Source organism: Macrobrachium nipponense, chromosome 18 (assembly GCF_015104395.2).
Source record: "Macrobrachium nipponense isolate FS-2020 chromosome 18, ASM1510439v2, whole genome shotgun sequence".
NCBI classification, from domain to species: Eukaryota; Metazoa; Arthropoda; class Malacostraca; order Decapoda; family Palaemonidae; genus Macrobrachium; species Macrobrachium nipponense.
Genome location: NC_087211.1, coordinates 35,550,171 through 35,563,612, shown reverse-complemented (window position 1 = coordinate 35,563,612; position 13,442 = coordinate 35,550,171). Strand labels below are relative to the sequence as shown.

The 13,442-nt window shown below is 37.5% G+C and overlaps 2 protein-coding genes across 2 annotated transcripts in view; one reads left to right on the top strand and one right to left on the bottom strand.

Annotated features, from left to right (window-relative positions):
• The window catches only part of LOC135196549 (uncharacterized), a 62,586-nt gene that overhangs the window by 9,923 nt on the left and 39,221 nt on the right, over positions 1-13,442 (top strand). Inside the window, 1 exon segment of the mRNA XM_064223397.1 lies at positions 9,691-10,026. Coding sequence (XP_064079467.1) covers positions 9,691-10,026 — 336 coding nt within the window.
• The window catches only part of LOC135196964 (sulfotransferase 1C4-like), a 136,523-nt gene that overhangs the window by 94,902 nt on the left and 28,179 nt on the right, over positions 1-13,442 (bottom strand). The window lies entirely within an intron of this gene.

The window sequence follows — 13,442 nt, the reverse complement described above, 5'->3', positions numbered from 1 at the left end:
CAAATATAATATTGCTGGGACAAACAATCCAACTCCCTTCTTTTCTCTAGGTCGGATTCCGTGAAGGGAAAATAAAAGAGAAAGAAAGGATTTGATCCAATAGGGATCCAGAATTCCTACTTTATTTTCTGTGAAAAGGCAAAGCGGCAACAGTTAAAAAATAAAAGTGACATTAACACAATAAGAACTACACAAAGCATGAATAAATCTTATATACAAAATCTTGCTCATCAAGGGAAACCGTGGCGACCGATGTGACAAAAGAAACAAGAAACAAACAAATCAATAATACTGCTGAACTTTAGATGAACAAATCAGTAAGCGTTTGTTGTTGCTTCAGTTTCGAAATTTGCAAAAATGATCTTTTTCAAATTAACCATCGAGAGGTCAGTTTGGAAATGGATCGAAATGTGCAAACATTTACGCTAACAAGGGAGTCCCAAGTCCAAAACCCTTCTCTGATTTTTTTCCAAGCAAGGGCGACCATTAATGACATTCGCAGGTCAAGTACAACTATACAGCATTGCAAGGAGGTTTAGTATCTATTAAACCTCCTTGCAGCATTACTGCCTGTTTAATCCACCACGCTTAAAATTAGGGACGCTGTCTGTTGACCTGTTCATCCACGGCGGGCTGTTTCGTCGGCCGAGGTATAATTATACAGTGGCGGATTTAAAGGGGGCGGGGGACCTGGTCACTTCCCCCCCCCCATATCCCCCATATGGATAGATTAATGTGTAAATCTCAAAGCTAAAATAAAATTTTGATAATGTGTACCCGTTGCACACAGGTAAAATTTTCATAGAAACACTGAAAGAGAATTATATAGAATGTTTTTTATGCATGTATTTAATGCTTATATTTGCCAAATAAACTCTCTCTGTCTCTCTCTCTCTCTCTCGTCTCTCTTCTCTCTCTGTCTCTCTCTGTCTCTCTCTCTCTCTCTCTCTCTCATTGATAGAAACAACAAAACAGATCCCGCTTATCAAACCTTTTGGGTTTTTTTTTTTTATAACATGCTTGGTATTTACGACAGTAGAGCAATAGATATACTCTACTTAGATTTCCCAAAGGCCTTTGACAAAGTTTCACACAAGAAACTAATGACAAAAGTTAGAGCTTTAGGAACGGTAGGAGAAATAGCAGACTGGATCGAAGACTGGCTAGCTAATAGAAAACAGTCTCTCGTAATAAATGGTGAAGAATCAGAAAGGTCAGATTGTAGTCTTCACTAGCAAAACAGCCAAATTTGCAGATGACACCAAACTAGGTGTAAATGCAGCAGACCCAGATACAGTGGAAAGTTTAAGAAATTACCTAAGGTAAATAGGAGATTTTCAAAATACTGGAAGTTAAAAAATTTATCAAATGGCAATAAATTATAATCAAGAGCGAATTTAAATATTTATTTTACATAAAACAGAACTTTAACTGAAATATGTATATGAGAAAATGGCTCAGGATCGTAGGTTGTCTTACTGCTTCTTGTCATTTAAGCGAGGTATCCGTCTCTATGAAGACCGATGATGCCACCTCACTAATAACCCCCAATATCAGAAAAGTCCTCAGGATCTATAAATATGCGATAAATACGCTCTATTAATGTAGAGCAAATATACGAAAATATAATATCAGTAACTATTTAATTGCCAATTAATATAATAAATGTATGAAGATCGGACAAATATGAACTCGAACGAGCAAAATAAAACCGACACCTCACAAATAAAAGTAATTAAACCGGCAATAAATTCTAAATTTTAATAAAAACAATATGGTTGGTCCTTTGGATGATTTTTTATAGTTCAGGTTAAGGAGACAATTCATTCAAAATGAATGAGTAACTTGAGTGAAATTTACAAGGCATAAGCATCAATGTGGTTTGCAACTTACCTCCACTCTAAGCAAGCCTCTCTAGGTCAATTGCAGCTGTCGTAGTTAATTCACGAGTCGATGTAAACTTGCTGTAACTCCATGGTATAGTAGCCTCAAAAAGAAGCGATCCAAGTGCTCGCACTTCCAAGCAGGATCATCCTCGACCAACGGTCACACTAGTCACTTAATGCTTCATGATAAAATTTAGGCTGGATAGGTGAAAATTACAGAAGAGTTGACACGCCCTTCTCGGCTGCTGAGTGAAAATGCACTTCCCGTCTTCAAACGCTGGGACTAGAAGTAAACTTTTGAGGTGGATTAAAGGTTTTCGTTCAGTTTCAAAACTCTAGTATTAAATTTAATAACTTTAAAGGAGGAATTTTATGGTTGCAAACTATTGATGCTTTTCCAAACTTAAAACGTAACATTCTGAAACTGAATGAGTCTCCACAGCAAGAACACGAACTAACCATTATAAATAATTTAAACTTTCCCCCCCCCACCCCCCCCCCCCAAAAAAAAAAACCCCCACTCGTAAAATTTTGAAACAAGCAAAGGGTAGAAATCAAGGACCATAAAGGGTGGACACTACACTCAAAAGTTAAAAAGAACAAAGTGAAAAAAAGTTTCACTTTTTTTTTTCAACAGGAGAGACTCAAGCCCAGAGATTTTTTTTAAGGGGGGGTCGTTTTTCCCAAAACTGGACCTTTTCTTCTACAAATGACATTGCATGTATAGGTAGTATATACAAGATGAAATACTTGAAAGTGTTATTTTAATTATATTAAGAAGAAAAATTGAGTACCTATGTAGTCTATGCCCTTTTACCCGATTAGATGTTATTCAAAGTAGTACTGACTTTGGTTGACAGAATTTTACTTATAATGCTGAAAATTTGGACTGAAATTCAAGATTATTTCTACAGTTTTATTGATAGATTCATTTATTATGTTAACAATAACATGCATATTACTTTATTTGTTATGTTATATACTTTGACTTAACAAAAAACAATAATTATTTATTACTTTGTAAGTGCAGTTCAATGAAAAGGATAGTCACAGAAAATGATATGGACTTCCAGAAATTTTGAGTGGTGGGGGGGTGGTCATTCGAGCTCCCAATCCCCGACCCCCCCCCCCCACGCCCCCCTCGGTACAGGCCTGAGAGTAGTAAAAAATATGCCAAATGCCTTTTAACCTGGATACATGCAAAGTCTTACAAATAGGAACAAGTAACCCTCATGCCAACTACATGCTGATTAGGAATGGCATAAATAGTGCAGAACATGAAGAGAACCTTGGAGTTATTATTACCAAGGACTTCAAATCCACAAAACAATGCATAAAAGCTGAGAAGAAGGCACAGAAACTAGTGGGATACATAAAGAGGCAGTTCAGATACAGAAATAAGGAAACGGTTCTGCAGCTTTACACATCAATAGTTAGTAGACCACATCTTGAATATGCAATACAGAAAGGGCATAAATAGATTGGAAGGGCTACAAGCAAAAGCCACGAAGTTAATTCCATCCATCAGGCAAATAGGTTACCCAGAAACGACTTGAGAGCCTGAACTTGTATGACCTAGAAGCACGACAATTGCGAGGACAACTAACAGATACATTCAAAATACTGAAAGGCATAACAAAAGTACACAGTAACCCCTTCACATTAAACGAAAACCAGACAAGAAATAATGGATGGAAACTAGAACTGGAGAGATACAAATCATCTCATTGTGAAAGCGTCTTCACAGACAAGATATGTGACACATGGAATAAACTGCCACCAGAAGTTGTAAACAGCAGCAGTGTAGAATAGTTCAAAAGAAAGCTAGACAAAATTACTAGAACACTGTGAATGGATTGTAAAACCTGCTTCTAAAGATAAGTGAGCACATGATGTCTCTTAGGATGGACTAATAAGTCCTTGAGACATCCTAACCTTTGTAAATCCTTGTAATTCAGTACATACAATATATATGTGCATATGGGAATAAATATATATATACGTAATATATATATATATTATATAATAATATATTATATATATATATAATAATATATATGGTGTTTATCTATAATATACATACAATACATATATATATATATATAATATAATTATAATAATATATATATATAATAACATATATATATATATATATCTATATATTAGTTCTTAATATATGAAATGTTTGGGTAAAATGTTATATATTACCCCATACCATACATATATAAATATGTGGATACTAATGAATATATGATAATATATATATAATATTATAAAATTAATTATATATATATAGATATATATATATATATATATATATATATATCCTATATATATATATATATAATATATATATATATATATATATATATTATATATATATCTATATATATATATGTGTGTGTGTGTGTGTGTGTGTGTGTGTGTGTGTGTACGTACATATATGGATACTGATGTTTATGTACTGTATGTGTACACACACACACACACACACACACACACACACATATATATATATATATATATATATATATATATATATATATATATATATATATATATATATAATTAAAATTAAAATCTTAAGTGGTCCCCATGAAAGATTTTTAGATCCGCCACTGGGCCGCCTGAGGAGGTAAAAATTCTGTTTACTCTCCAGTGAGACTTGGAGTGCGTGTTTATCGGCTTCTCTAAACAGTAACAAGGCCACCTCTTCAAAAGAGCGCGATCAAATGATTCAGGAAACGCAAGGGAAGGGAGAGAATTCTAAATTCTGAAACTGAATACTACGGAGCGCCGATACCAACCCAACGAACTCTCGCTTTGGCCACTACCAAGCAGTCTATTTGAAACTCTATATTTGTTTGTTTGTTTGTTTGGTTGTTTGGGGTTTTTACGTTGCATGGAACCAGTGGCTGTTCAGCAACGGGACCAACGGCTTTACGTGAACTTCTATCACCAGAAATACACATCTCTTCCCCCTCGTTGGAATGTCCGAGAATCGAACTCGCGGCCACCGAGGTGGTACGCCAACACCATACCGACCACTCCACTGAAACGCTATACTACGTCACGAAGATTAGCTGGATGACAGCTTTATATATCTATTGCTTACTGGTCGAAAACTGATCATGAAATTGTTAATTTATGGTGGCCGGAAATAGTCACAGCAAAAAATTCACAATTTTGGCTAAGGAAAAACAGTCACATAAATTTACCGTGGCCGGAAATAGTCACAGGAAAAAAAAAAAAAAAAAAAAACAAAAAAAAAAAAAAAAAAAAAAGTCACAATTTTGGCTAGGAAAAAGTCACAATTTTGGCTAGGGAAAAAGTCAATTTTGGCTAGGGCAAAAAGTCACAATTTTGGCTAAAAACAAAGTCTTAGGGGAAAAAAATCACAATTTGGCTAAAGAAAAAAGTCAAAATTTTGGCTAGGGAAAAAGTCACAATATGAGGTAAGAACAAAGTCCCAAGAAAAAAAAAGTCGCAATTTTGGCGATGAAAAAGTCACAGGAAAAAAAAAAGTCAATTTTGGCTAAAAAAAAAGGGTCAACTTTTGGCTAGAAAAAAAAAAAAAAAAAAAAAAAAAAAAAAAAAAAAAAAAAAAAAAAAAAAAAAAAAAAAAAAAAAAAAAAAAAAAAAAGTCACAATTTTGGCTAGGGAAAAAAAAGTCACAATTTTGGTAAGAGAAAAAGTTACTATTTGGCTAGGAACATAGTCCCAGGAAAATAGTAACAATTTAGGCTAGGTCGAAAGTCCCAGGAAAAAGTTACAATTTAGGCTAGGTAGAAAGTCCCAGGAAAAAGTTACAGTTTTGGCTAGGTAGAAAGTCCCAGGAAAAAGTTAAAATTTTGGTTAAGTAAAAAGTCCCAGGAGAAAAAAAGTCACGAGTTTGGCTAGGAAAAAGGTCACAGGAAAAAGTAACTATATTGGTTAGGGAAAAGGTAAAAATTTTGGCTAGGGCTGATAAGTCACAATTTTGGCTAGGAGCAAAGTCACAATTTTGGCTAGGAGCAAAGTCACAATTCTGGCAAGGAACAAAGACCCAGGAAAAAAAAAGTCACAATTTTTGCTAGGAAAAAAGTCACATGGAAATAAGCCACAATTTTGGCTATGAAAAAAGCCACAGGAGCAGCTCGCTCACAATTTTGGGCTAGGAAAAAGAAAGGTTCGAAATTTTGGTTTAGGAAAAATTAAGGTCAAATTTGGGTTGTTAGGAAAAAAAACAGTTCCACCAATTTTAGCTGGGAAAAAGTAACAAATTTGTCTAGGAGAAAAAGTCACAATTTTGGGCTAGGAAAAGAGTAACAATTTTGGCTAGGCAAAAGTCACAGGGAAAAAGTCAATAATTTACGTAGACTAGTAATAAAGTTACAGGGAACAATTCACAATAATTCTGTGGGATCTTTTATCTTATTTTTATTTTTAGTCTCTTGTTCATGTTTTTACAGTCATCTCAAGGGGGTTGTACTAAACACGCCGCAAAGGTGGGTTCATGGATACATACCGGGTTAAAATTTACTCTTGGGGGTCACTCTCCAGGAGAGATTAATGTTGTTTGTATGGTGTTTTTACGTTGCATAGAACCAGTGGTTATTCCGCAACGGGACCAACGGCTTTACGTGACTTCCGAACCACGTCGAGTGAACTTCTATCACCATCAATACACATCTCTCACTCCTCAATGGATGGGCCGAGAATCGAACCCGCGACCACCGAGGTGGGGCGCAAACACCATACCAACCACGCCACCAAGGCACTAGGAAAGATTAATAATGTGACTATTTTTACCTGGATTCGGGAAGCCCTCCCCAACGGCCTTTGGGGTAAAAAATTCATATGTAAGTACATATGCATATTTCATAAGAGATACTTCATTACACAATCTGCTTTTGTTTGCTATGGTCGACAACAAACAACCAGGATCTTGTTTCTACTGACCCTTTCAAACAGCAACGATGCCACCAGTTAGGTTCAAATTCCTAAAGATTCGCCTCAGCTTGATTTCAGCAAAAACTATTTCAAGTTTGTAGGATGCTTTGTGTTGTTTTGCTAAAGCTGATAAAGTTTGATTTTGAGCCCATTTCTGGAAAAAGCAGAAATACTGCAGTAATATCAATAAGTGACTTATTATTGGACTGTGGCAAGGTTACAAGAGTGGGAAACTATTACATGACCCAAACATGAGGACTATGACTCGGGAAAGGACGCAGAGATCCAGATTGCTTTTAAATTTACAATTAGGATATGCCTTTAAACATTAATTCACGGATAAATATATAACGAATCTGTAAACATTTCAAAATTATTGTATATGGCTTTCACCATAAAGGTAAATATTTGTAAACAGCAAATTATATTTTTATAAATAAACAATCAAAAGAAAAAAAGATTCGTCTCATGGTATGTTTCATGAAGTGAATCTAAAGACCATCGATTTATTCTTCACAGCACATTTGCTTATCCTATAAAGCAATGTTTGTAATACTGATAATCACGTTATTTTCGTGAAATTTGACTTCGTAGTAGTAGGAAAAGGAAGAGGGTTGAATGTGGCGATCATGTCCCGTAGAGTTCTCCCCCCCCCCGACCTCCCTTCCCCAAATAAAATTCTTATTTCCTATTCAGCTTCGAATGAGTGTATCTACGACGACCCAGAAGATTTCAGTTTTAATCTTTACTACTGCACAAAAGCATTCTTTCTCAGCATGTTAAAGATCTTTCAGACTTTCTCCATATGATTGCAATAATTGCATCTTACACCGTAGCAATAACAAACAGAATGACAATCAATTGACAAATGATAAAACGCACTAGCAACTGCTTGTGCCTTCGTTTCAGTTCGTAATTCAAACAAACACTGAAGGCGATCCATTAGCGAACGTTATCTGCCTGCATAATGGTTTGGCAACGACCACCTGCACAAGGAAATAAGGCCAACGGCAGACTCCTCCATCAGCAGAGTTTCGATTTCTGTGCCAAGCAAAATAGAGGTGCTGTTGATGAACCCATGATCTATGGACGATGGCATTTCCTGTTTGTTTATGTACATATCTATTTGAGAATTTTTATTTTCATGGCTGTTTAGTACTTATATAATGCCGACTGGAGAAACAAATCCTACGTCATTTATCTATACATATATTTAAAGATATATCTGTCCAGAAAGCTCTTGGGAATCTGTTCGACTGAAAAGGGGAATCGAACAGTTTTCCGAAAGCTTTCTGTACAGATTTATCTTTAAATATAATTATGTAGTACCTATACATAACGGCGGATTTGTTTCTCCATTCTAAGACTCACGCTACTATGAATATTTTTGAAGTAATGCTGGTTGTTTTTCTTATGAGGACTGAGTAACCGATAGAAAGCTGAAAATCAAAACCTCCCTGCATAATGAGGCCCGTCCGTCCCCGTGCGATTTCCATAAACTTTCATCCTGCACTTTCCAAGTTCTTTTCTCCGAGACCAACGGGTAGTGTGTTTTAATACAAGATTTGCGCATGAAAACTTTGGTAATGGATTTGTTCTAAGTGATGACTAACCAGTCTTTTAAACATAGCCTGGCTATAAAAAGAAAAAAAAAATCAGAAAAAAGGGTGAAAGGGGTTGAATGCCACATTCTAGAACTGAATTACATAGGTCGCTGAGTTGTCAACGTTCACGCAAGAATTCTGTGATTAAAAACCCTAACTTGCGCAACAAGAACGGGAGAGCAGATGCAGAATGCAGTCAAGAAGCTCTCGAGAGTAATGCACCTGTGTACAAGTGATCAAGAAAGATAAATCCGAAGTCGTTTTGTATAATTATATATGGATGAAAATCAAAGGAAGTTTTGTTTTCCGTAATTAAGAAAACCTGTCATTCCAAGATGGATGGAAGTATTGTATTTTGTGTCAATTAATACAGATTAAAGAATAATGAACAATTTCCAAATAATAAGAACGCGCCGTGAAATTATGAAAATCAAATAGTCTTAGTTTCTCTCCCGATTACCAAATTTCAGCAACGTTGTCTCAGTCTAGTAACTGGAGGGTTACCGACTAGTAGAACCTTGAATATTCACAGGGTAGGCCGTAAATACACTTGCTGAAATATATAAATCGATTCGGGTAATACTCTGCCTGCCATTATCGTCCCTAATCTCCTTTGTCTTCATAAACTTGGCCCACTGAATCCCCTGAACGTCTCAAAAAAGATCAATTATAAATTACCCACTTCAAAACAAGTTCCACGGCAAAGTGCACTGCGACTTCCTCACGACAGAATTTTGGCTGAGAGAGGTGGACCCATAGGGGTTCAAGGCTAAGGTTAAGAATAGCAAAATATCTCGTCTATAAACTGTCAGTCGAAATAAATACTCGTCCGGGCGAGCTTCCCCTTCGAGGCCTACCTATTTCCAAGGTATGTGAGATGGGGTCCTCCACAAATCCTATTACCGAGAATCGAAGAGGTGACGAGAGAATGCATAAATATTTTTTCCCCAGAGTTTAACTTTAGTTGGCAGCAGAATTCGGTCTGAAAATACACCGTGGGTTGTCTGGCTGGTGGTAGGAGTGGGCGGGTTTCGGGAAAAGGCAACGGGCTGAGATGAGGGTGGGCGAGTTTGCTATAAGGCCACCCCTTCACTTCAAGCTCTTGGCAGTCTTTGATGATTCAGTCTGGTGTTATCACCGCTGGCACCACCTGTCGCAGGCCGTGTTACACCTTTGTCTCGCTCTGACCAGGGTGCAAGAAGGAACGAAGAGAACGACCGACATTCACCTCCTGTCGTAGGCCCTGTGACGCCATTGTCTCGCGCTAATCACGAAGCGAACGCTTGAACGAAGGGGGGGAGACATTCCTAATCATGACGACCATCCAAAAGACGACCACCACGAAGGTAACCAAAACGACTACGACTGAAACGTCGTGCTCCTCGCCTCAGGTCACCATCACGAAAAAGGGCAACTTCTTCAATGACTCCTTCTTCGAAGACAGACGACAAGATTACCAGGTGGCCGTCAGGGACGTTCTATCGAAGTTCGGGGACCAGACGTCGAAGACGGACGAACTCCAGAGCTACAGAGATCTGAGGACGCGCGACTTGAGAGAGGAAAACCAGGCCGTCAGGTCCACCCAGGATGACCGTTTCCATAAGGTAAAGTGGCTAAGAAAGACTGATTCACGACTCATGACTCTATTACTCTTTTACATATTACTCTTCTAGTGCAGACCTACTTGAATGGAGTAGTAAAACACAAAGTGCTCGAGGGGAGATTTCCACTTGAAATTTCTGCCAAACTAGAACAAGGGATTCCATACGTCTTCCATTTGTAGGGATAAATGAGGAAAGGGCTGTTACCTGGTTTTTCATTTTGCAATCCATTCTCAAAGGGGAGTCTTCTTATCAGTTATACAATAATAGAGATTATATGCTGAAATTTTACACGAATATTTTTCAAGAGAGAAGGTCAATATGTTTCTCTTATATATTCCGGGCTTGTATTCGTATCCTAAGCAAGTAGTCTGCCCTTCCATATTCCTGTTTTGTTCTTCCTCTATTCCCACCCCAGGCTTTTCCACTTTCTAAAGGGATTCCCGTTCCCCTCCCTTATCAACTTTCCGGGCTGCTGGTAATTAATTACATATCTATCTTGTAATGCTAGATGTTCAATCAATAAAAATCTAAATTGATGGAAATCTGACTTTACAATTCACAATCAAGCGGTAAATATACACGTGCCATTTGGAGAAAAACATTCCTTGATTACAATTTTTGTATACCATCTCCCAGTACCAATGGATTACATGTCTGATATTGTTCGCATACAACACATTCATCATCTTCCAGATAATTATCACCATGGCTTTCTTATAATATCGTCAGCAACATGTCATCCGTTACAGAGTTTTAAAGCACTTTATTAAATATATTATGTAAAGAACAAGTATTTGCATAGAACAGCGTATGAAATGACTGCCCGACAAGGGGAAAGTTTTTTTCTGTACAAAGACCAGAGATCTGGTCTTTGTACAGAAAAAAATAATAATAAAATTTCGCTCTCAAAAAAAAAAATAGAAGAAATCTAATGGGAGATTTGCCCGGACAGGCCACAAACAAATCTTTTCACCTGTCAGTGAATCACGTACCCTGTGGCCGTATTTCAAGTCGGGCCAAGTTTATGCTCATGAAAACGACGCTCTTATGCAGTTACTCATTTCGAGGATGACGACAAGACAGGCAAATAAAATATGTACATTAGTTATTTCTTGTATGAAAACGACCTTCTATCCTCGTACATACAAAATCTTTTATCGCAAAAGTTAATCCGAAGGGCTACCTATTGCCCTTTTCTATCCCAAGGTTGATAAAAGAAAGAGGATCCTTCTAGAGCCCTCTCTAGGAAAGATCCTCCTAGAGTTTTCGGGGTCAATATCTAGGATTAATATTTCTTTGGGGTCATTACCTTTATGATATTTACTCTCTTTTGTTTACGTTTTTCCTGTCTTCCCCAACGGGCTTCTACGAAACACGCCGCAAAGGCGCAAACGTATCGGGTTAAAAACCCTTGGGGGGTCACTACCTAAGAAAGACCCAGAGAGGAAAGCTGAAAGAAGAGCGTAGGATTTAACCACGAAGGAAGCGAGAACCGGCCTCTTGGAGGAAGCGCTATTTTCGAAAATAAGAAAAGAAATTGCTAAAGGTCTGTGAAACACTAACTCATCATTCCAATGACACTTCAGTCTTAGTTTGGCCCACAACCACTTGCACCTGACCCTCCAGGTCTGTTGGAAACTTAATAACGAGTACCTTGTCAGTCCAATTTGTTGCTAAATTTGTCTAAGGAGACGGCAATAAATGATGAAATCCATAAAAGTAAAAAAATGTTGTCAGTGACAAGGTATTAATAACGATTAATGTTGATGAATTTCCCAGTTCAGCTACTACACACCTCTCAGTTCTGGCATATTTCAGATCCGCAAAGATAAAAGCGTTGCTATGGGGACTGTCACAAGCTCTCTTCTGCGGAGGTCACTTCAGTAAATCTGTGTGAAATATATATTAGAACTCTGTAAGTCTTTCTGCCTTGATTCTGACACTAACAATCATGATTAATTACACTGACTGTACAATCTAGCTTTAAATTGTGAGGGTTGTCAAAACATGAAGCAACCACAGTATTTCCCAGACACACGATAGGCACACGGTTAGAAACCATCTAGGATCTTTCCTAGATTGATAGTGACCACACGGGTTATAACCCGGTACTATGCATCCACGTTTGCGGCGTGTTTAGTAAAAGCCCGTTGGGGATTACAGTAAAAAAAAAAGTAAAAGACTGAAAATATCATCAAAATAATGACCCCCATGAAATATTAGTCCTAGACTAGATAACGACCCCCGAAAACCCTTCGGGGTCACTAGTCACTATCTATTAAAGAACCACCATCTATACCACTGAAACTCTTTTCTTCTCTCGAAGACCTTTCTTTTGAAATAAAAAACATGGTGACTACCCGTAATGTGAAAGATATATTGTCTGTAAAATCTTCTCAATGACTATGGTCATTCTTGACCTCATTGATATGTTTCAGTTTATTTTTCAAAATAAAACAAAAGAAGGAAACGAATGATTATATTATCGATGAAAAATAAATGTTTCTTCACACTTCAAGAGACGTAATAGTCACACTATGTAATCGCCTCATCTCGGTTACTTAAAGTGGAGATGCTCTGGTCTCTAGGAATTGTTGATACTGTTTTGAGAATAGTTCATGTTTATACTTTTTGGCTTTATTACGCCTGCCAGGATCTTGGGGAGTCTCTCTCTCTCTCTCTTCGCTCTCTTCTTTTGAGAGTAGTAGATAATTACCTCAAGATTTTCCTACAGAACTAATACTGTTCAAGGCACAGTAATTTGTTGCGATATTTGCCAATTCATTCATCTAACTAAAGAAGCGTTTTTAGCCTCGGAAATATCTCAAATAAAAGTCGTTCTCAAAACAATACAATCAGAGCAACCACATTTACTTAAGTAAGAAATGGTTGCTTAATCTTGCCTTCACAAAGAGGACAAATATCACAGCCCCACAGTGGGAGCGCTGGCTTGACTGAATAGTGAGGAGTAGAAACTCAAGTGGCCAAAAGGACGCCTTCATCAAACACTTCCATAGCATTGCAATGTCAATGAGAAGCTAAAGGCACAAATTACCGTTCTTAATGGCCATTATTATTATTATTATTTCAGTAGAAGAAACCTATTCACATGGAAAACCACACGATAGGGGCCACTGACCTGAAATTGAAACTTCCAACGAATGTTTATTTTAACCTCCCACCGCAGACCCCACACTACAGCAGTAACTGATCACGCTACAGAGCCAGTAATTTTTCATTGCCCTGGGAGAGGAGCAAACCCGCGACATCTATGTAGCACACCACGACACTAACCACCATACCAGCGGACCAGCTTAAATTGTGTGGATCAGCAATAAGGAACTTATGCAGAATTAGAAACCGATTTGGAAGATGCGAGAGACAGTCCGACCGGTCCCGCCCTGGCCACATTTTGG